This window comes from Rattus rattus, chromosome 4 (assembly GCF_011064425.1).
Source record: "Rattus rattus isolate New Zealand chromosome 4, Rrattus_CSIRO_v1, whole genome shotgun sequence".
In the NCBI taxonomy this organism is placed as follows: Eukaryota; Metazoa; Chordata; class Mammalia; order Rodentia; family Muridae; genus Rattus; species Rattus rattus.
In genome coordinates, this window is record NC_046157.1 from 90,461,077 (window position 1) to 90,482,849 (window position 21,773).

Below are 21,773 nucleotides of genomic sequence, written 5' to 3' on the forward strand. Positions count from 1 at the left end.
AGCTCTTTGTGTTCGTGTTTGTAAGATGTGGCAGCTTATGTCTTTAATCTCAGTACAGAGGAAGCCGAGAAGAGGATGGTGAATTCCAGGCCTACCTGAACCACATAGTGAGATCAAGTCTCAGAAAGAAAAAAAACAAACAAACCTGGAAAACTCAAGCAAACAAACAAACAAAAAAACCATAGACACCACCCAAAACTGGTAAGATTAATAAATGAATTCAGGGAAGCTGAAGGATATGAAAATCAATATACAAAAATAACCAGGGAGGGGGCAATCTGTGACTACCAGAGCCGACAGAATGACTGCCACATGAGGCAAGGAGATCTGGTTCAAAACGCCTCGTTAGTCAGGGTTGGTAAAAAACATCTACAGTCTGATGCTGGGCAGTTTATTGTAGGCATATTTAAGTATAGTATAATTTAGGAAAAAGTTTCTCGGTTTTCTTCAGAAACTTATATTCCAAATGCTAGAAAACTTAGAAGAAATGGGGAAGTAGCATTATTTGCAGATAATATGATTTTATAAATAAGATACCCTAAAATCTCTACCAGGAACCTTTTTCAGATGATAAAAACTTTTGACAAAGTAGTAAAATACAAAAGTAACATAAAAAACCAGTACCCTTCCTATTTACCAAGGACAGACTGAGAAAGAAATATAGAAAACAACACTTTACACACATACACACACACGCACACCTTGCTCTAAGTAAAAAAGTAAAAGACATATAATAAAAACTTTAAGATATTAAGGAAAGAAATTGAAGACATTAAAGGATGGAAAGATCTCATGCTCAGATCAGTAGAGTTTATATAGTGATACAGCAATCTTACCAAAAGCAATGTACAGATTCAATGCAACGCCCGTCAAAACTTTAACACAATTCTCCATGGATCTTGAAAGAACAATTTTCAGCTTCATATGGAAACACACACACACACACACACACACATGGAAACACACACACACACACACATGAAAGAAAAGGATATCTAAAACAACCCTTAATAATAAAAGAACTACACAGGGTATACCACCAATCTCAAGTTGTACTATAAAGCTATAGTAATGAAAATTAGCATGGTACTTGTATGAAAACAGACATGTTGGTCAATGGAATGGAATTGAAGACCCAAATACAATCCCATATACATGTGGATACCTGATATTTGATAAAGAAGCCAGAATACGCACAAGAAAAATGACAGCATCTTCAACAAATAATGCTGGGCAAACAATAGAAAAGACGTTCTGAAACAGAACACCAATAGCACAGGCACTAAAAACAACAATTAATAAACAGGACCTCGTGAAATTGGGAACCTTCTCTATGGCAAAGGGCAGTAGCATTCAAACAAAGGAACAGGGGGCTGGAGAGATGGCTCAGTGGTTAAGAGCACTGACTGCTCTTCCAGAGGTCCTGAGTTCAATTCCCAGCAACCACATGGTGGCTCACAACCATCTGTAATGGGATCCGATGCCCTCTTCTGGGGTGTCTGAAGACAGTGACAGTGACATATATAAAAAATAAATAAATTTTAAAAAAAAAAAAGAAGCAGGCTATACAATAGAAAAAGATAAGTGCAACATCAGATAATGGGTCAATAGCTAAAATACATAAAGAACTAAAAAAAAAAACTGGACATCAAGGAAGCAACCCAATTAAAAAATTGAACTACAGAAGCACAACATCCATCAAAGATGAAACATGTCAATAAACAAAGAGACGTCCAATAACCTTAGCCATCAGGGAAATACAAATCAAAACAACTTTGAAATTCCATCTTATACCAGTCAAATGTCCAAGATCAATAAAACAAATGATAACTTATGCAGGGTTGTCATTTGTGAGGTAAAGGGTGGGGGAAGGGGAACATTCAGCTGTTGTTGATGGGAGTGCAAACTTGTACAGCCATTATGGAAATCAATGTGGTAATTCCTTAGGAGGCAGGAAATAGATTCACCCGTAGATCCAGTGATGCAACTCTTGGGCATTATACCCAAGGGACTCTATATCCTACTACAAAGACATTTGCTTGTCTACGTTCAGTGCTGCTCAATTCATAATGCCCAGAAACTGGAAACAATCTAGATGTCCATCAGTGGATGAATGGATACATGTGATTCATGTATACAATGGAATATTACCAAGCAGTTAAAAATATGAAATCATGACATTCTTCAATACGTTGGTGGAGTTAGAGAAAAGACCCAAAAAGACAAATATGGCATGTAGTCACTTTTTATAGATTTAGATGTTAAGTCTTCAGTAATCAAGTTACTGTCCACATAATCACTGAGGTATAGTATAAACTAAGAAATTGAGGGAGAAAAGGATTTTCCAAGGACATGGAAATAGAATATATACTTATAGGTAGATAAGAAGAGATCTAAATGGGTGAATTAAATGGAGGCACTGAGAAAAGGGGTAAGAAAAGAACAACTGACATTAAAGAGATATTTGAGGGGTCATATAAAAATCTAACACAGTAGAAGCTTCTTAAAATACATACAATATATGAAAGAAATATAAATGATATCACCAGTTAGAGTCCCAATTAGACATCCCTTGTCACCAAATGAAACCCTCAATTCCAGTGATGGGTTACATCTATTGTGTTGTTGCCCAAAGGGACCCTCAAAGAAACCCCCAAACAACCCATGCTATTGCCAAGGTTATTGGTTGCTTTCCACAAACTGACAGTAATGCCCAGTTTCTGAAGTCAACATATACACAACTCAGAACACGGAGAAATGGAGCTGGTGGTTACCAAGAGCCTTTAGCCCTTCTAGCCAGTATTCACGGTACTAGAAGGCACTCTGCACGCTGCCAAAAAACAAAGGCAAACAGGTGTTGTGGTAAATATTTTAAAAATCTGAACTTTTTAACCCACGCTAGCGCCAGCTAAGGCCACATGGCACTGTGGGGTATCCGTATCTCATCGGCAGCCAGTTCCAGCTTGTCACTGCTCCACACTGGCCCCCTGGTACTCTCTAACCCGGGTGGTCGCTCCCTGGTGTTAGTTCTGGCACCGTGGGGCCATAAAGAACTAACAATAATTCATCCCAGAGACTCCACATTGCCCCCAAGTATTCTCTGACCTAGGCGGTCCACGAGCCGTTCCAGCATGGCACCGTGCTACGCTGCTCCCTAGAGTTAGATCTGGCACCAGAGGGCCATATAACCTAAAATCGGGGCTCTAAAAGTCCAGCAGCAGCTGGCCTATCAGAGCTCCTGGTCACAGACTCTGCCCACATTCCCAGCAACCGCTCCCTGGTAAAGTATAAATTCCCAACTATCCGGTAAAATCAAGACTCAGTAATCTGTAACTTAGCGATCAGATTTATATGTTAAATCCTCAGTCCCCAATACATTCACACAATAAACTCCCAGGCAATTGATAAAGATATTAACCGCCCACCTAGATAAGACAAATTTACCTATAGAAGTCCATCCCCTAAGAAATACGTATAACTACCCATGGCCATTTAAGACCACCCGGATCTGGGTCGTCCTTCTCCATCTCCATCTTGATTCTCTCACTTTCCCTTCTCTCTCGCCTTACCAAAATTTCGCCCACACCTTACTGTTTTACTGTCCAATCATGGCCTTGACCTAATTTGTGCCAGCCCTCACCTAAATATAGACATCAACCTACAAACAGAAACTGAGCTACAAACCCTGAGAGTGACAGTGCTGCCTTGCACGCACAATACCCTGTGCAACAGTAGCAGAATACTTGTGGTAGGAACCCACCAGCACCTGAGCGGATGAAAGGCCACTCTGTGAGGTAGAACCCAGGCCTGACACTGAACGAGTGGCCGAGAACATGAGGCTGGGTAGGTCATTGGCCTAAGAGGAAACCAAGCAATAAAACAGCTCCTGGTGACATTGTGCCATAACCATAGACGGGTATCTCACTCAGCCATTATCAGGCTTCCTCTTCAGGAAATGGGCACTCATATATGGAGACCCACAAATGGGCGATATTCAGAGAGTGAGACTTTGGAACACAGGCCTAAATGGGATGTGTTCCGCAAACCCTTCTCCTCAGGGCTTGGTGATCTACATGGAAGAGGAGGCTGAAAGATCATAAGAGTCTGCAGGGATGGATGACACCAAGGCACAACAGGACTGACGGACATGTGAACTCATAGAGACTGGGATAGCATGCACAAAGCCTGCACAGGTTCAAGCCAGATCCGTCCCAGGACAAAGAGGTGGAGGTGGACATGAGTTCTCATCCCTAACCAAGAAATTACCTCCAATTGACAACCATTTGCAAAGGGAAAAAATGGCCTTCTCCAGTGGAGTCTTACTGGATATATAGACCACACTCAAAAGCAGGCCCAGTTGAAGATTGGCCAAATGAAACGAAATGAACTCATTGTGTTTTTGTAGACCCTTTATCTATCTTACATTAGCTTGCTTGAGTATTTTTTATCTTAGTGTCTTTTGCTTGAATATTATGTTTTACAATTTTCTGTTTTTATGGGGTGTGTGTGTGTGTGTATGTGTGTGTATGCATTTCTTTTGCTTATTTTTTATTATTTTCTTTTATTCTGGATTTTGGTTTTTGTATTTGCCTGTTTTCTAAATATGTAGATAAAGAAGGCATCGTGTTTGATGGATGAGGTAGTAAGGATGATCTGAGGGAAGGGAAATTGTGATCAGAATACACTGTATGAAAAAAATTACTTTCAACAAAAATTAATGAAAAACCTGATATAGATACTAATATGGAAAATATTACAAAATATCAAGAGACAAAACAAATCAAGTGGGAGTATATAGAAATATTTATACATCTCTATTGTACACTAAAGTACATACATGAACCAGGCATGGTGGTATACACCATACATCTCAGTATTTGGGAGGCCGAGGCAAGAGAATTCGATGCCAACTATAAAGTGAGTTTGGAGCTGACCTGAACCAGATGGTAGCCTCTGTCTCAAAACAGAAAAAGAAAAAAAGGAAGAAAAGGGAATTTTTTCCTTACTAGAATACTGTGAGAAATCCTTCTCAATACTATTTATTTCTATATAGTTTGTATTTATTCAAGAAGTATCTGTCATTTCAGCAGTGGTTAAGTAAGTGCATTTTAAAGACTTTACAGATCCTGTTGCCACTGAACATTGTCCCTGGCATACTATTTAAAGCAATGCATTTTGAGCTTCATCTGCTTCCTTGCTTGCCTGCCTGTTTATTATTGAGACATGGTCTTACCATGTAGCTCTGACTGCCCTGGAACTCACTATGTTTTGAACTCTAAGTTCCTCCTGCTTCTGCCACCCAATTGCTAATTGCTAGGATTAATATGCTTCTCCTGTTATTATTAAACATATATAACAATCACTAAGTAATAGCACACCTCTTTGGAGCAGATCTCTGCAGATCTACAAAGATGTACTGTCTTGTATTGATGCTATATAGACAAATAGTCATCTATTTAAGTCTTCTTCTTCTTCTTAAGTCTTAATGATGATCCTACAAAAATTCCTAAAATTACATCAGTGATCATTGAGCACTTTTATAGTGGGACTGCTATCAAGTCTTTTTCTGATAGTCAAATCTGCAGTGAGAACTCTGCCAGTCTCCCAAGTGTCACCAGTTAATTGCTCTTAGATAGGTAACCAGACTTTCTCCTACTCAGAGCACATTCCAAGAGATTGTAAAACAAATAACCAAAGGTCATAAAAAGGGGACTAACGATTTATTATAGGAGCTAGGACAGAAGATAAAATATTGATTGGGTTCATCTATACAAAACTTCACTAATAACAGTTATGGTTTTAAACCTTCAGTGAACCTGTGGAGCTGAGACAAGTCCCTGGATGAGCTCTCAGGACAAGTGAGATGAATGTTTAGCCAGATTACTTCTAGTGGATATGCATGTAAACATTCTCTATTGTAAACTTCTATTTCAATTTATGGTTTGATTTTTGTGTGTGAACTTAGAACTTTTTAACATGATCATGTATTCTGAAAAGAGGTATGAGTACCACTGAGCTAGAATTTTTTTCCTTTTCTCCCAGGACCCTATAAACACTATTTTCTAGGGTCCCTCTTTCTTCCTGCGACTTCTGACTAGCAGGCTGAAAGTTAGAGCCCAGCAGTTCCTGCTGAGATAGTACAAAAGCTGTTTACCTAATCCTTTGCTGTTTTAGGAAGAGGTGCTAAGTGCCAGAGACTGCAGTTTCTGGCCTCAGAAGAACACAGAAGACAGGTCAGCTACAGTAGCAAGGTAACTTAGACTTAGATAAGTAAACTTTTTATCATACAGCAACCCTAAATATCTTGTAATACAAAGTCTTACCCCCGTATCTCATAAGACCAAGTCTGCGGATGCTCTCGCCGCTCTGCTGCCTCAAGAAGAAATGACAAAAAAGACCCCTCATGGGACTGGCCCCTGGCCATCACGGGAAGCTTATTTTTATTAAGTTTAATTATGTATCTATGTGGGAGTAAGGGCACGTGAAGGCAGGTGGCCCTGGATGTCAGATAAGGGAAGGATCCCCTTGGGACTAGAGTTACAAGTGGTTGTGAACTAACGATGTGGGTGATGGGAACCAAACTCTGGCCTTCAAGAGCAGTGCACACTTTCAACCCCTGAGCCATTGCCCTAGTAGCTTAACTAACGAGTCTTAAATGTTAACCATAAAGGGTCAGATTCTATTTCTCTAAACCTAGATGCTTCAGTGAAATTCAATGGATGAAAGCTAGAAAAATGTTCAGCTTACCAACTGTGATTATCTTGAGCTAATGATGTTACACGGTAACATTTGCTTTTTCTTCATTTTTAATATCCAAATTCTCTACAATGAGTTTATGCCTCAGCACCAAGAAAGAAACAAAGAAACAAAGAAAAAAGAAAGAAAGGAAGAAAGAAAGAAAGAGAGAGAGAGAGAGAAAGAAAATGTAGATAGTGTAATGTTCAAAAGGCTATGAACCTTCCATAAAAATCAGCAAGTAAAGACAATTTTAGCCTCATCATTGTCCATTAGAGCTGTTCTTTCCCACCTCCGACAGGAGAGGTTAATTGTGGGAGAAAGGACAAAGGGGCGATGAAGAAGAAGGAGGAAAGTGAGCCATTAGAGTTGTGTAGGGCGCATGTGATGCATGTGTATGATGTGTGTGCATGTATATGTGCATGTATTCCTGCATGTGGGTGTGCTGTGTCAGCATGCATGTGAAGGTCACAGGATACCCTTGGGTGGCATGTTGGTCTTCTCCTTCTACCTTGTTAAAACAGGGTTTTTTTGATATTTTCTGCCAACGCATAGCTAGGCTCTCTGGCCAGTTCTTTCAGGAACTCTCCGAACTGGAATTACAGACACATAATACGCTACCCAGCTTTATGTGGGTTCTGAAGATGTAAACAATTCCTCATTCTTGTGCAACAAGCACTTTACCCACTAAACATTGTGTTCAGCCCTATTCTAAATAGTTTTTAAGCATTCACCAATTCACATGGGCGCTCGCACGCACACACAAACACAGACACATCTAGTGATGGTCGTCTTTTGTTGTTGCTGTTTTGCTATAGGTTCTTGCTATTCTGAAACATGGTCTTCTGTAGCCAAGAGTAGCCTGGAACTCCTAGTATCCTCCTGCATAAGTCATCATGCCCAGCTCCAAAGTAAACATTCTGACAAAACCAGGTATAGTGGCACATTCCTATAATCACCTCACTTGAGAGCTGGGGACAGGAATGTCAGGTCAAGGTAGCCTTCAGCTACACACTAAATTTTAGACAGAATGTTATTTTCATAAAAACTGTGGGAGTGCAGAAAGTATAAAGGAAGGCAGGTCAGGGAAGCAGAGGGAGAAAGATAAGGAAGGAGTTATAAGGAGAAGAAGTCACGGGCATGAGAAGGTTACTCTGTTCAAGTGACCAAGGACAGCAGCAGTTGGAGACAGAGGTAGAGACTATCCATCCTTGGAAACACATTAAGGAGTGTAGAAACCAGCAGAGATTAGATGAGAAAGAAGAGAATGGCAGATTCCAGACAAGGCTTTCTTAAGACCCAAATCAGAATCTAATCATTTCGTTAGTCTATCAAGACTACATTCACATATTTTTCATTCAGATGTATTTTACAGCACTATAAAATTTAAGTTGATCCTTAAAATCATTCTAGTCCTGCAGTGCCATTAGACAAGACCTCTTAGTAGCTGATAGTAGTTGTTATAAGCACCAAACTAAGCATATTTGCATGTACTCGACTCTCACAAGGTCACCGTGCTACTCAAGAACTAAGACGGGTTAATGATCAGACATGTAAACTACTCAAGGTCTAAGACAGGAAATAAGTGAACTAAAATTTGATCCTAACCTGTGTAATATATAATTCTACACACTTGGCTAGGATTGGTGTTGCGTACTTCCAGTCCTAGCTAGGTGGGGGTTTGAGAAGGAAGAATTACTTAAGTCTAAGAGTTCAAGAGCATCCTAGGCAATGAAGATTCTTACACGTGGTAAGGGGTAGTGCTGACATTCTAGTAAGTATAGTAATCTCTAAAGCTAAAAGCCACTAAATAAAATAAGGCCACATAACATTTCCTCTTTCTCAGCTGACATACTTTATTATTGTTGTGCCTGTTGAGTTGGGAAGTGTACCACAGTGCACATGCAGAGGGCAGAAAACAACTTTCCATCTTCTGCTCTCTCAACAGTGTCATGTGGGTTCTGGCGATTAAACTCTGGTCATCGGTATTTTGTTTGTTTTGCTTCATTTTGTTTTATGTAGGTTTGGGGGATTAAATGCTGGTAGTCAGGTTTGCGTGGTAAACTAACTCCCTTACCCAATGAATCATCTCACTATGATTTTTCATTTTAATAATACATATATGTCTGCATTTATTTTATTGTTGTTCTTGTGGTCTTGAGGCAAGATCTCACTCTGGCTAAGAAGGAACTAGAATTTGTTCTGTAGGAGAGAGTGGCCTCAAACTTCTGGCACACTCCTCCTACCTCAGCCTCCCACCTCAGCTCCTGAATGCTGAGACTATAGCAATGAGTCGATATACTCAACTATTTCTTTTCATTCATTTATTTATGTATTTATGTATTTGTTCATTTACATATTTTTGAGGCAGGGTCTCACTACATAGCTCAGGGTGGCCTAGAACTCACAGAGATTCGTTTTCCTTGGCCTCCAGAGTGCTGGGATTAGAGGCCTGTGCACTTGCTTGCTTGCTTGTTAGCTCGCCTCCATTCTTCTTTTTAAATATACAGCTTCGGTGTGTACACCATGCTAACCTCAAACCCACAATCTTCCTTCCACCTCCTGAGAGCTGGGACTACAATCACCTACTATCATGCCTAACTAGTTCTCTATTTTAAGAATTCGATGCATCTGTCTATGTGTTCTCCTACAATACTGGCAAATTGCCATGTATGGATCAACTGCATCATCCATGAGGTGTCCAACTTCATGAACATTATGCTCTGTGCTTTTCTTGACAAATTTGAGGATCTCATATCCTCAGCCCCACTTTATACTGAGCAAGACTTACCTGCAAAATAATCATTGTGAGAGATAGTGTACAAATCATGTCCTTCCTGTCCTTCTTTAAACACATCTTCGAAGGATTTTGATGGATTCACAACGTCACGAACAGACAGCTCTGAAGAAGAATCAACAAGATCAATATTAAGGGCTCCTGGCTATTTATTGTTTATATAAACTACAGCCAATGAAAAGTTTGGTATGATGGGTTCATAAGCTACACAGAATGCCTAGAAGATCACATAGCCAATATAAACAAATATCTATCAGCAAAAACAAGACAAGCTAGACATGGTGAAGGGAGAAAGACCAGGACTTCAAAGCCGGCCTGGGTGACCATAATGAATTTGAGGCCAGCCTAGGCTACATGTGAACCTACCCTAAAAGAGGGGCAGGGAGGGAGAGGAGAGAAGAGGAGAAGAGAAGGGAGAGGGGAAGAGAGAAGAGGAAGAGGAGGAGGGGAAGGAGAGAGAGAGAGAAGGGAGATAAATAAATAGCAGAGGGGGTTGGGGATTTAGCTCATTGGTAGAGCGCTGGCCTAGCAAGCGCAAGGCCCTGGGTTCAGTCCCCAGCTCCTAAAAAAATAAAATTAAATAAATAAATAAATAAATAAATAAATAAATAAATAAATAGCAAAATAAACCCACAGTAAATCCCAGGAAGTTTTCTCTCAGACGGTTCCAATGGAGGTAATAATGGCCTGTTTTGCTTTCTGGATTCAATGAAACAAACAGAAACAATATTTCTTTTGATATGTGAATCATTATGTCCATTGATATAGAGAGTAAGTATCAGAAAGTAACCTAAAAAGAAAGAAAAAATGACAATGATGGAAGGAAGGAAGGAAGGAAGGAAGGAAGGAAGGAAGGAAGGGAGAGAGGGAGGGAGGAACATAAGAAGAAAGGAAGAGAGATTCCACTATGATACCATCCTTTTACTTTTACATGGAGAACTTCAGCCCCCTCATCCCCCCCCACCGTGTGTGTGTGTGTGTGTGTGTGTGTGTGTGTGTGTGTGTTTGTGTTTGTATCACTCTCCAAGTACCATATCAAGATACAGACTAAGTAGAAAAAAATTAGAGGCTCAAATAAAAGGGGAAAACTGAAAGCAAAAATAAATGCAAGTTAGGAGGCAGAGAGGACCAGCTAGAAGGAGAGCATGGCCCAAGCAGACAACAGACCACGTGTGAAGACTATGTTCATCTTTCATAGTTAACAATCCTTCACACCACCAACAGAAAATCTACCAATGACAGATTTAATCCAAGTTCATAAGACATATTTCCCCACACCTTCCTGCCCTTTATTTTTATTACCTCTGATAGTCGGTGTCCCTAATGTTGTGTTGATCACATCCATTCCTTTAGGCAATCCTGGTGTTTGATCATGAGATTTTCCCAATGGTGCTCGTTGATGGCTAAAGTATATAGATTCTTTTTTGTCTTTAACTTTCTGTTGAAACGTGGTAATGGGCTGTGGGTTTATCAATGAGCTCATCTAAAGAAATTATACAATGTCCATGTATCAAAACAAGTATATGTAAAGAAACTAAAATTCTAATGAGAGGAAAATACAAAGTTATATTTTCCCATCATCATCAACTTTGCTCATCTTCTAATGTGCGGTCAAAATCAGTAAGGAAAAATTTAACAAAGCGGACGCAGAGCTTTCAGCTAGAACTGTATCCCAGCTCCTGGGGGACTGAAGCCGCAGCCAGGCATAGACCACAGAGAGCGTGCAAGACCGGATGGAGAGTGGAATGCTCATAAGGCTGTAAGTGCAAGCCACAAAGCCAGGGGGAAAGGCCTAGAGATACAGTTCAGCAATAGAGCATTTGCCTAACAGATACAGGACCACGGGTTCTATCCCCAGCATCAAGTAAGTAGATAAATAGGTAGGTAGGTCGACATACATACCCTACCTACCTACATAAATACATACATATATACATACACATACATACATACACACACAGATACATAGATACATAGGTAGATACACACACACTCACACACATATACACACAGACACAGAGATAAACGAAACTTTCCTACAGTGGTGCCGAAAGGCTTATGGAAGCAGTTTCCAGGTTATTGATGCACATACTCAAGAGCAGCAAGGACGGCAAGCACAGAACACAAATCACTTCCACCAACTCTCTCAAACGTACGCGATCCAGACTGGACTTAAGGACACCGTACTGTAATCCCAGCACCTTTTAGGAATCAGAGGCAGGTGGGTTGAGGCCAACCTGGACTACAGAATAAAAATTTTGAATAACAAAAGATTAAAATGATAGAAAGCAATGGGCATGGTGCCACATGCCTTTAATCCCAGAACTTTGGAGGCAGGGGCAGGTGGATCTGAGTTCAAGGCAAATTCCTGGTCTATAAAGCAAGTTCCAGGATAGCCATGGCCTCAAACAAAAAACAACAAAAACAAAAATAACAAAAAAGGGGGGGAGCAGGGGAGAGATAGACAGGAAGAAAAAAAAATAGATAGATACTGGGCATGGAACATTGTCTCAAAAACAAAAAAAAAGACCTGAGACATGAATCAGCTAGTAAAGGTACTGAGACATGAGCCTGCCAGTGTAACTTTAATCCCAGAACCCACGTAAAAAGGAGAGAATCAGCTCTACAAAGTTGTCCTGAGTCCCTACATGCACGCCTACACGTATATCACACACACACACACACACACACACACACACACACACACCCTCTCTGTAGGGCCTTAGGGCAAGAGGAGCAGCCCTGTTCTCTTAATGGCTGATACGGTATGACATTTGTCTGTACTGGGAAAGTGGGATGGCACAGTCTCATTCCATCGAAGAGCAGTGAAATCTGGGGCTTGAACGGCTGCTTCCTTCCCACTCTTAGTTACTTCCTTCACACACTCGAGCCATTGCTTAAGGCTACTGTTTTTAGAAGCCAGAGTGAGGAAAGACACCCAGGGGAATTACGAATTTCACTTACACCTTCATTTGTGCGACTTTCTAACTTGGTATACTAAAGGCTACTAGAGGAAGAAAAAGAAAGGTTTACCGTTACTAAACCTTTAGGTCTCATCCCATGTGTCAAATAAGGTGCGATTTGGGGATCATTTGCTCTGCCATAAAATATTCTTTCTGCTCCAGCAGGTGGATATCTGAAGTTGAAATACTTCTTTGCCTCTGGGGGAGTCATAAGCTGGGAAAAGTGAGACATGAAAAGAGAAACATGAAGCTCGAGTTTCAACATATCAGTTCGGCTTCCCTAGGCAGCGGAGGCTTCCTGCATCCGAAAACTAGGACACACCCTCTAAAATGTGTTTACTAACAGATATAAAATGCTTTAAATATTATAGTTTGAGAGGCTGACGAGATGGCTCAGGACCTAAGAGCACTTGTTGCTCTTGCAAGAGGACCCAGGTTCAGTTCCAGCACCCACACGTTGGCTCATAACTCTGTAACTCAAGTTGGGGGGGGGTGATGATTCGTTCTGACCTCTGTGGGTATCAGGTATGCACCTGGTACACAGTCATAATTACAAGCAAAGCACTCATACACGTAAAATAACAATTAATTTTAAAAACACTTTTAAGACTATAATTTAAGGGCTAGAGAAATGAGATGTGTCAGTGCCTAAGAGCACTGAACTGACTGCTCTTCCAGGGGTCCTGAGTTCAAATCCCAGCAACCACATGGTGGCTCACAGCCATCTGTAATGGGATCCGATGCCCTCTTCTGGTGCGTCTGAAGACAGCTACAGTGTACTCATATGGACTAAATAAATAAATCTTTAAAAAGAAAAAAGACTATAATTTAGGAGACTGGCAAAAGCTAGGTGGTTACAGGAGCACTTGCTTCTTTTCCAGGGGCCCTGAGTTAGGTTCTCTGCCCCCGCACCGGTGGCTCACATTTAACCACCTATCACTCTAGCTCCAAAGTCCCATGCCCTTTCCTGACCTCCATGGATACCCACAGTCGTGTGGCATATAGTCAAACAGACATCCCCACCCCACCACCAGAAAACATACAGGTTGTACAAACCTCCCATAATTCCTACTGAAATACATTGAATCCTAGAATTTTTGGTAAACTAAAAGATATGTATATTTTAATTTTCATTTTCTTGGACAAAATCAATAGACATCACAAAAAATATAGTAAAGGTTCAAAACTGACATTACATGTATGCACTCTTTTATGGGGAAAGCTGCGAGTCCAGTCTCCTACCACTCATATTTAACGGACAAACAGAAAGGCTGGGAAGTGCTCACCCTGGGAAGCTTTTCAGTCAAACAATTTGCAACTCTGTATCCAACCGGCTTAACTTTTCCGGCCTTGAAGGGAAAAGACATTGATCATTTCAGAGCGAAGAAAGCATTGTTAAAGAATGGAATGTGGTTCAAATGCTACAAATGCTACTAAAATAAAATAAAGGAACAATTGAATATATAGTAAACAAATAGCAGAAAGACACCCAGTAGTTCTGTGACATTACGAAATGCTTACTTGTTGGAAACACTGTTTCTTTTTCTGGTTTGCTTGGGTCTGGAACTGGCTTTGTAGGACAGGATAGCCTTGAACTCCTAATCCTTCCTGCCACCTACCTAGTGCTGAGATTACAGGGGTGTGCAATGTCAACAGGCCTTTTTTTTTCTGTTTTCTGACAGGATTTCACTCAAATTTATGGCAATCCTCCTGCCTCTGCCACTTTAGTGCTGGGATTACAAGCATTAACAAGACTGGCCACAAACAATCCTAACGTTTTTCACTGTTTTACTATTTCATTTCCAAATATATGAAATACATCTCTGTGTTTCAAACAAATTTGGTTTTTTTTTAAGATACAGACATTCTTATGGAGCCCAAGTTGGTCCCTAAATCACACTACCAGCGTCAGCCTCTATAATGAACAAACTCTCACAGAAACCCAGAAAATATGCTTATCCTTACTAGCATATCACTTGGAGCCCAGCTCCTAGAGAGAATGATTCCAATAGTACTCGGCTTTGCCCACTTACTTGTACCTTGGGTTTTACCTGTCCTTCCCTTGCTCATAGCAAAGCTAGAAAGAATGTACTCCCAGAAACACAACACATATCTATCCCCTTTATCTATTTCAAAGTGGCTGATATTTCTATGATGTGCACATTTAAAAATTTCTATAATGCGCACTTTTAAAAATTGAAAGAATTGGGAACTAAGTATGATGGATCATTCCTATAGTCCCAGACTCCAGAGTCTGAGACAGGGGAATTCCCAAGAGTTCAAGGCCAGCAGGAGTTACAACAGCAAAATCTTGTTCAAAACAAATAAAGAGATCAGGGACTTAGAGACATAGCTCAGTTGGTAGAGAGTTAGTCAGACATGTGCGAAGTCCTGGGTTTGAGTACCAGCGCTGCACAAGCCAGGCAAGGTGGTACACACCGGCAATGTCAGCAGGGAAAGGTAGGAGAACTAGATAAAATCATCTTCAGCTACACAGAAAGTCCAAGACTAGCCCGAGAGTCATAAGACCCTGTCTAAAAAAAAAAAAAAAACCTTGTTGTTGTTGTAAAAATGCAAAACATAAAAAAAGTAATGTTGTCTTTTACCTCACTAGGTCTGGCACCGCGGTGCACCAAGATATCTGTTGGATATCTTAATTCTCAGTCAGCAAAGCGTCTCACCGCCTCTGCTCCATCCCATACCACACTGCCAAAGGCCTCTCTCTGAGCCTAGCAGCAATCTCTCTACCTATCCAGTTCCTGAGGCAGGTTTCCATGCCAGAAACACACATCCCAACTCCGTGGTGGCCCAGACTCCACACTCCATTACATTTGCATTTGTAGTAAAATGTTTGATTACTAAATGAACGAAAAAAATTTTAATGTTGAAATAACCGTGTATAGCATGAAATTTTGTAGAAAACTCACAGAAGGATGGAGAACTCTGCTCTCTATTGGCTTTATCAGCCATGTTTTAAACACTGCTAACTGTTTATTGCTTCACTTCACTTTCTTTCGTTTTTGAGACACTTTCTCATTCTATATCCAGGCTAGCTCAAATTTGTGGCAACAATCCTCCTGCCTCAGCCTCCTGAAAGCAGGGATCACAGGCAAGAGCCACCCTATCTGAAGAGGTTCGAATAGGTTTGGCCCCCAGAGATTCATGTATTTTAATGTTTGTCCCACAGTGAATGACATTACCAGGAAGCATGGCCTGTTTGGAGTAGGTACAACCTTGTTGGAGTAGGTGTGACCTTGTTGGAGGAAATATGTCACTGTAGGGATGAGCCTTGGGGTTTCTTATGCTCAAGCTCTTCTGGCTGCCTTATGATCAACGTGCAGAACTCTCAGCTCCTCCAGTGCCATGTCTGCTTGCACACTGCCAAGCTTTCTTCCATGACGACAATGGACTGAACCTCTGACACTGCAAGCCCCAATTAACATTTTTATAAGATTTGCCTTTGTCACGGTGTCTCTTTACAGCAATGAAACCCTAAGACATCACCCAACCAGTCACGGTCTCCTTGACACTCTCTTCGCTCCACTCCAAGAAGCTAAGGCAGAAAGCTCACCAATTTGAAGTTATCGTGAGCTACAGAGAGAGGAAGAGAGGGATAGAAGGGCAAGGGAGAGAGAGAGAGAGAGAGAGAGAGAGAGAGAGAGAGAGAGAGAGAGAGAGAGAGAGAGAGAAAGATGCTTACATGGTACCTCATAACTATAATCTTGACAACTGGGAAGGCTGAAGCAGGAGCATCACTGTGAGTTCCAGGCAAGTCCCAGGCTAGCCTTCACTTCAGTGTAAGATGAGACTCTGCTTCAAAAAAACATTAAAAAGTAAAAGTAACATAGAAAAAGAAAGGAAGGAAGGATAAATTGTGTCGGAAGAGTGGGAGGTGGCAGAAGTAGACATTTTAGAACCATGCTCTTTGGAGGCTGTCTTTGCTATGGTTTTGTTGCTTCGGTGAAACAGCATGACCAAAAAACAAGTTGCAGAGTTTATTTCCATTTATACTTCCTTATTGCTGATCATTATCCAAGAAATCAGGACAGGAACTCAAACAGGTCAGGAACATGGAGGCAGGAGCTGAAGGAGAGGCCATGGGTTGGGCCCTCTGCCATCAATCACTATCTAAGAAAACGCCTTACAGCTGCATCTTTAAATTGAGGTTCCCCCCTGTCAGATAATTGTAGCTTGTGTCAATTGGGCATAGTCAGCACAGAAGCCAACGGCCAGAATACATGTGTTTGAGACCAGATCAGAAGCCGTAAACCACAGAACTAATCCAGAAATAAGAACAGGCACACCCAAGAGGAGAAGCAGTGGCTGGGGTAATCTGCTGGCAAACCAGAAAGCAGAGTGGTTCAAGGCAGTTCAAAAGGACAAACGCAGAACCAAGGGGAACAAAAGTCCATTGCACCCAGACAAAACTCTGCAGGATTCATATATGCTCCTTGGTAGAGTTTTATCTTTGAACTTAAGCACAGAATGCCTCAGGGTCCCTGAAGCAAAAGAGATTTAAGGCTGAAACAGGAGGATTGGAGTTCAAGATCATCCTGGACTATATAGAAGCCTGTCTCAAACATAAACAATAAAAATCCTCTTAATTGGGTGGTTGTAGCACATACCTTTAGTCCCAGAACTCAGGAGGTAGAGGCAAGCAAATCTTTGAATTCAAGGCTACCCTGGTCCAGGACAGGCAAAGCTACACGGAAAAACTTCGTCTTGAAAATAAAAAAAAAAAATCTCTTCACTGAACAATCCTAGTCCCATCTAGCTCTGAGTTCTGACGACCCTAGTTCAAGAGGATGGAGAGTTCAAGGCCAGCCTGAGATACATAAACAGATCTTGTCTCAAAAGAAACAAAGTTGTTGAGGTCGGACCCCCCTGGTATAATAGTAGCCATTTTGCTCCATAGGTGCCCTATTTCCTATTGTTGCTGTAATATGGCCACCAGTCATTGGTGCAGAGAAATAACTTGACTGAGTTCGGGGTCATGCTGACCACACACCTGTTGTGCTCTGTATGTTAGGAGGAGATTTGTTAATCTTAAGGAATTCCACAACTATAAGCTTCATGCAGAAGCCGTCAAATTGGACGTTAATATGAACTATTATGTCTAAAGTGGCGTGAGTCAGGGCTGACCACTGGGCAGCACTCTCAGTGCTTGCATATGAGCTCATTGTGGGCTTTGTGGTTTTAGCCTTTATAAGAAAAATGTTCGGGGTTGTAGCCTTAGCCCCCCAAATTCTGAGCAACAGCTTAGATCGATCGGTCTTAGGTGTGTGTTCACATAAACCATCCCTGTCTAACTGAGATCAGTGTTTGGGTAGTTTGTGGGGGGTGACTCCTGGACCCCAACAAAGCAATTTCTTCTTTGGGGTGCAGCATGTGTGAGGGCAGTCTGGGTTCTATAGCACAATACCTCGTCTCAAAAACACAAATGAAGCAGGAACAGTTTTGGTTATCCTGTGGTTTATTTACTGTACCCAAAAATCACTGAGGAGTGGAAGCAGCAGGACTATGGTGGTTTCAATACACTCGGCCCAGGAAGACGCACTATCTGGAGGTGTGGCCTTACTGGAGTAGATGTGGCCCTGTTTGAGGAAGTGTGTCACTGAGGGTGTGGGCTTTAAGACCTCGACCTAGCTGCCTGGAAGTCAGTCTTCTCCTGACTGCCTTTGGATAGAGACAGGAGAAGCTCAGCTCCTGCTGTACCACACTTGCCATGCATCCACCTTGATGATAATAGACTGAGTTTCTGAACCTGTAAGCCACCCCCAATTAAATGTTGTCCTTATAAGAGTTGCCTTGGTCATGATCTCTGTGCACAGCAGTAAAACCCTAACTAAGGCAGATGGCTAGAATGCAAACCTTCATTGCATGCCAAGCAGTCAGTCTTCCACTGATTTGTAGACTGACACCTTCCTTTTATTTTTGGTTTGGTTGTTTTGGTTTTGGTTTCTGAGCAGGGTCTCACCTGATAGCCCAAGTTAGCATGGGATTCATGACAATCTCTCTGTCTTGCCCACCCAAGTGCTTGACCCCAACCCCAACCCCAACCCCAACCCCAACCCCAACCCCAACCCCAACCCTAACCCTAACCCTAACCCTAACCAAGTGATGACTACAGGAGTTCGATGAAAGGCAGGCAATACCGAGTGAATAATGAACATGAGAGAAAGGCCTCTCCCCACTGACCATATGAACGTTAGAAATCTTTATAATGTCACTGTGCGAGAGGGTTCAGGAAATGGGGAGTGGAGAGAAAACAAAACTCAAAGATGGAGAGAAGATGTAAACAGCAGCAAACTAACACCTAGGAAGGAATGCAGGGGATCAGAAGGCATCTAAGGAATTTCTGCAGAGTCCAGTAGCAAAGGGGTTAGAATTTGCACTGCTGCTGGGCAGTGGTGGCTCATGCCTTTAATCCCAGTGCTCTGGAGGCACAAGTATGTGGGTCTCTGAGTTGTCCAGGAGAACCAGGGCTACCCAGAGAAACCCTGTTTCACACAAAACAGCAGCAATATAATTACCTCATTATTAATAATAATTACACTTTTTTAAGAAGAATAATATGGGTTGGAGAGATGGCTTAGTGGTTAAGAGCTCCGACTGCTCTTCCAGAGGTCCTGAGTTCAATTCCCAGCAACCACATGGTGGCTCACAACCATCTGTAATGGGATCCAAAACCTTCTTCTGGTGTGTGTGAAGACAGCTACAGTGTACTCACTCTACAGTGTACTCACATACATAAAATAAATAAAAATCTTCAAAAAAGATAACAAACAAACAAAAGAATAATATGTGCTGACTAGTTTTATGTCAATTTGACACAAGCCAGAGTCATTAAAGGAGAGGGAACCTCCACTGTGGGCAAGCCTGTAGGGCATTTTTCTTAATTAGTGATTTTTCAGGGGAGATCCCAGATTATGGGTGGTGCCATCCCTGTGCTGATGGTCCTGGGTTCTATAAGAAAGCAGGCTGAGCAAGCCATGAAGAGCAAGTCAATAAGCAACCAACACTGTCGATGGCCTACGTCAGCTCCTGCCTCTAGGTCTCTGTCCTGCCTGAGTTCCTATCCTGACTTCCTCTGATGAGGGACTGTGCTGTGAAAGTATACGCTGAATAAATCCTTTTCTCTCCAACTTGCCTTTGCTCATGGTGTTTTAGCATAACAATAGCAACCCTAACTAAGACAGAATCCCAACAAAACTGCTGTTTGTGTCTACAAACAAACCAGTCTCACATCATCTCTGTAAAGACATGACTATCCATGAATTCAAGAGGAAACCCTAAAACACACACACACATACACACACACACACAAATAACATGGACTTACAGTTGGCCAACTAGGCGCTCGATCAAAGAATTTCCCTGAATATATGGGTCTGATGTTCCCTGGAGGCTCCACTCCGGGTTCAGTGCTGATAGGCTCCTTTTTCTCTTCTGCTTGTTGAGCAATTGGACACTCATAAGGTTCTCTTACTAAACCTATCAGAGGCTCTGTATTCTTGGCTTCATCTGAATCCTGGGTTTGTGGCAACCCAATGTCTACCTCCTTCGGGGGTATCTCTGTGTAGGGTTTCATCATAACACAGGTGGGCTCTTTTTCCAGTTCTTTTCTCAGTTCCAAACCCACAGGCTGCTTTTCCACTACAGCATCCGTCCAGGCAGAACCACAGGGAAGAGGCCTCCTTGTGCTCCCTGCGGCCTGTGGACTTGCATGGACTGTGCCCAAAGGAGGGTGTAGTGTTCCTCCATAGCGAAGACAAGGTGGGAGGCCCTTGTTTTCTGACCCCACTCTTCCTGGTAACATACCCAGAGGTTTTGATCCTTGGAAAGCAGAGCCCTTGTGAAGTCCTAAATTACCCATCTCTGTCGCAGAACTAGTCTGTCTTTCTAATGTTATTCCAAGTGAATGGTAAGGTGGTGGTTTTGGTTCTGATGATGCCATCTTCTCCCTCCATCTTCGATCTTGTTCTAGTCTCAGTTCGAACCCCAGCTCTGTGGGAGATTTTGATTCCCTACCTACTCTGTCTCTTATATCGTCCTTTTGTTCTTGGGTGAGTCCAAGTTCCGAGATCTCAGGCGCTCTCGTCCTTCTCAGGGAACTCATCTCTAATGGAGAATCTGAAGTTTGCAAAGGTTTGGGGGATCCCAATCTCACAAATGAACACATGCTCCCGGTACTCCCTGCAGATTGCTTCCTGCCGGAGAGTAGATGAAGTCTGTTTACCCCGTTACCTGGGAAACAGACTGGGGCGGGGCTTGGCGAGCAATTCTTTCCTTAACCCGCCCCACCCATCTCTCATTGGCAGTCGCTCTGTAGGTTTCACTCCTTCCCCAGATTCCCAGTTTTGTTTCGCGTTCCCTTTCTGTCTCAGTCTCTCTGTCTCTTTCTCTCCTCTGCCCCCTCGCTCGTTCTATCGCTCTCTCTCTCTCTCTCAATATTATTTTCATTTGTGTGTGTGTGTGTGTGTGTGTGTGTGTGTGTGAGAGAGAGAGAGAGAGAGAGAGAGAGAGAGAGAGAGAGAGAAGAAAGAGAGAGAGGGTGCAGAAGTCACAAAAGTCAGATAGTTGTGGGCCCTGGAGAAAGCTTTCGACATCTCCTCAGTATCTGTGCTCACCCCAATCCCTAAATTCTCCCTCACACATTCAGATGGATACTAAACCTGATGTTTGCCAAGTTCTCTTCCGTTTCCCAGTTGTGTACTCATATTTAAAGTTTTAGTAGACTAAGTGAGGCAAAGTGTAGTTGCAGAACTCAGGAGGTTGAAGCAGGAGGATAGCCACGCGTTCAATGCCAGCCTGAGGTAAAAGAAACAGGGAAAGAGGAAGGGAAGGAGATACGGACACCCAGAGAGTGATTCAGTTCTGATGGCCATCAGCATCTTCTCTGGTGGTCTGAAAGAAAATCATCTTGAGGAGACCATTCCTTCTAGGTCTTTTCTTGCCCACAGCGCTTGGAGTTATTTTAATGCTAAAGAATCTGGAGTGGGCAGAGCTATTATCTCATTACTATAATTTCAGCATTCAGAGGCAGAAAGACAAGAGGATCTCTGTGAGTTCCAGGCTAACCTGGTCTACAAAGGAGCTCCAGGTCAGCAAAGGCCACTTAGTTAAACCCTGTCTCAGAATGGGCTATCCTATGGAAACTTTGTTACTCAAGAGTGATTTGAATCATATAGGTTTCAGTAGAGAATTCCAATATGCGGCCTAGAGACTATTTTTGTGGTGTTTTGGGGAAGAATGTGGCTACTTTTTGTCCTTGTTTG

The 21,773-nt window shown here is 42.0% G+C and overlaps 1 protein-coding gene across 1 annotated transcript in view; it reads right to left on the reverse strand.

Moving 5' to 3' along the window:
* The window catches only part of Efhb (EF-hand domain family member B), a 63,674-nt gene extending 42,962 nt beyond the window's left edge, over nt 1–20,712 (reverse strand). Inside the window, exons 1-5 of the mRNA XM_032899468.1 lie at nt 19,838–20,712; nt 13,782–13,844; nt 12,566–12,709; nt 10,835–11,015; nt 9,527–9,637 (exon numbers count right to left, since the gene is read on the reverse strand). Of these exons, the coding sequence (XP_032755359.1) occupies nt 9,527–9,637; nt 10,835–11,015; nt 12,566–12,709; nt 13,782–13,844; nt 19,838–20,677 (1,339 nt within the window). The 5' untranslated portion in view covers nt 20,678–20,712. The remainder of the gene's footprint in view (nt 1–9,526; nt 9,638–10,834; nt 11,016–12,565; nt 12,710–13,781; nt 13,845–19,837) is intronic.
* Nucleotides 20,713–21,773: the final 1,061 nt, after the last annotated feature.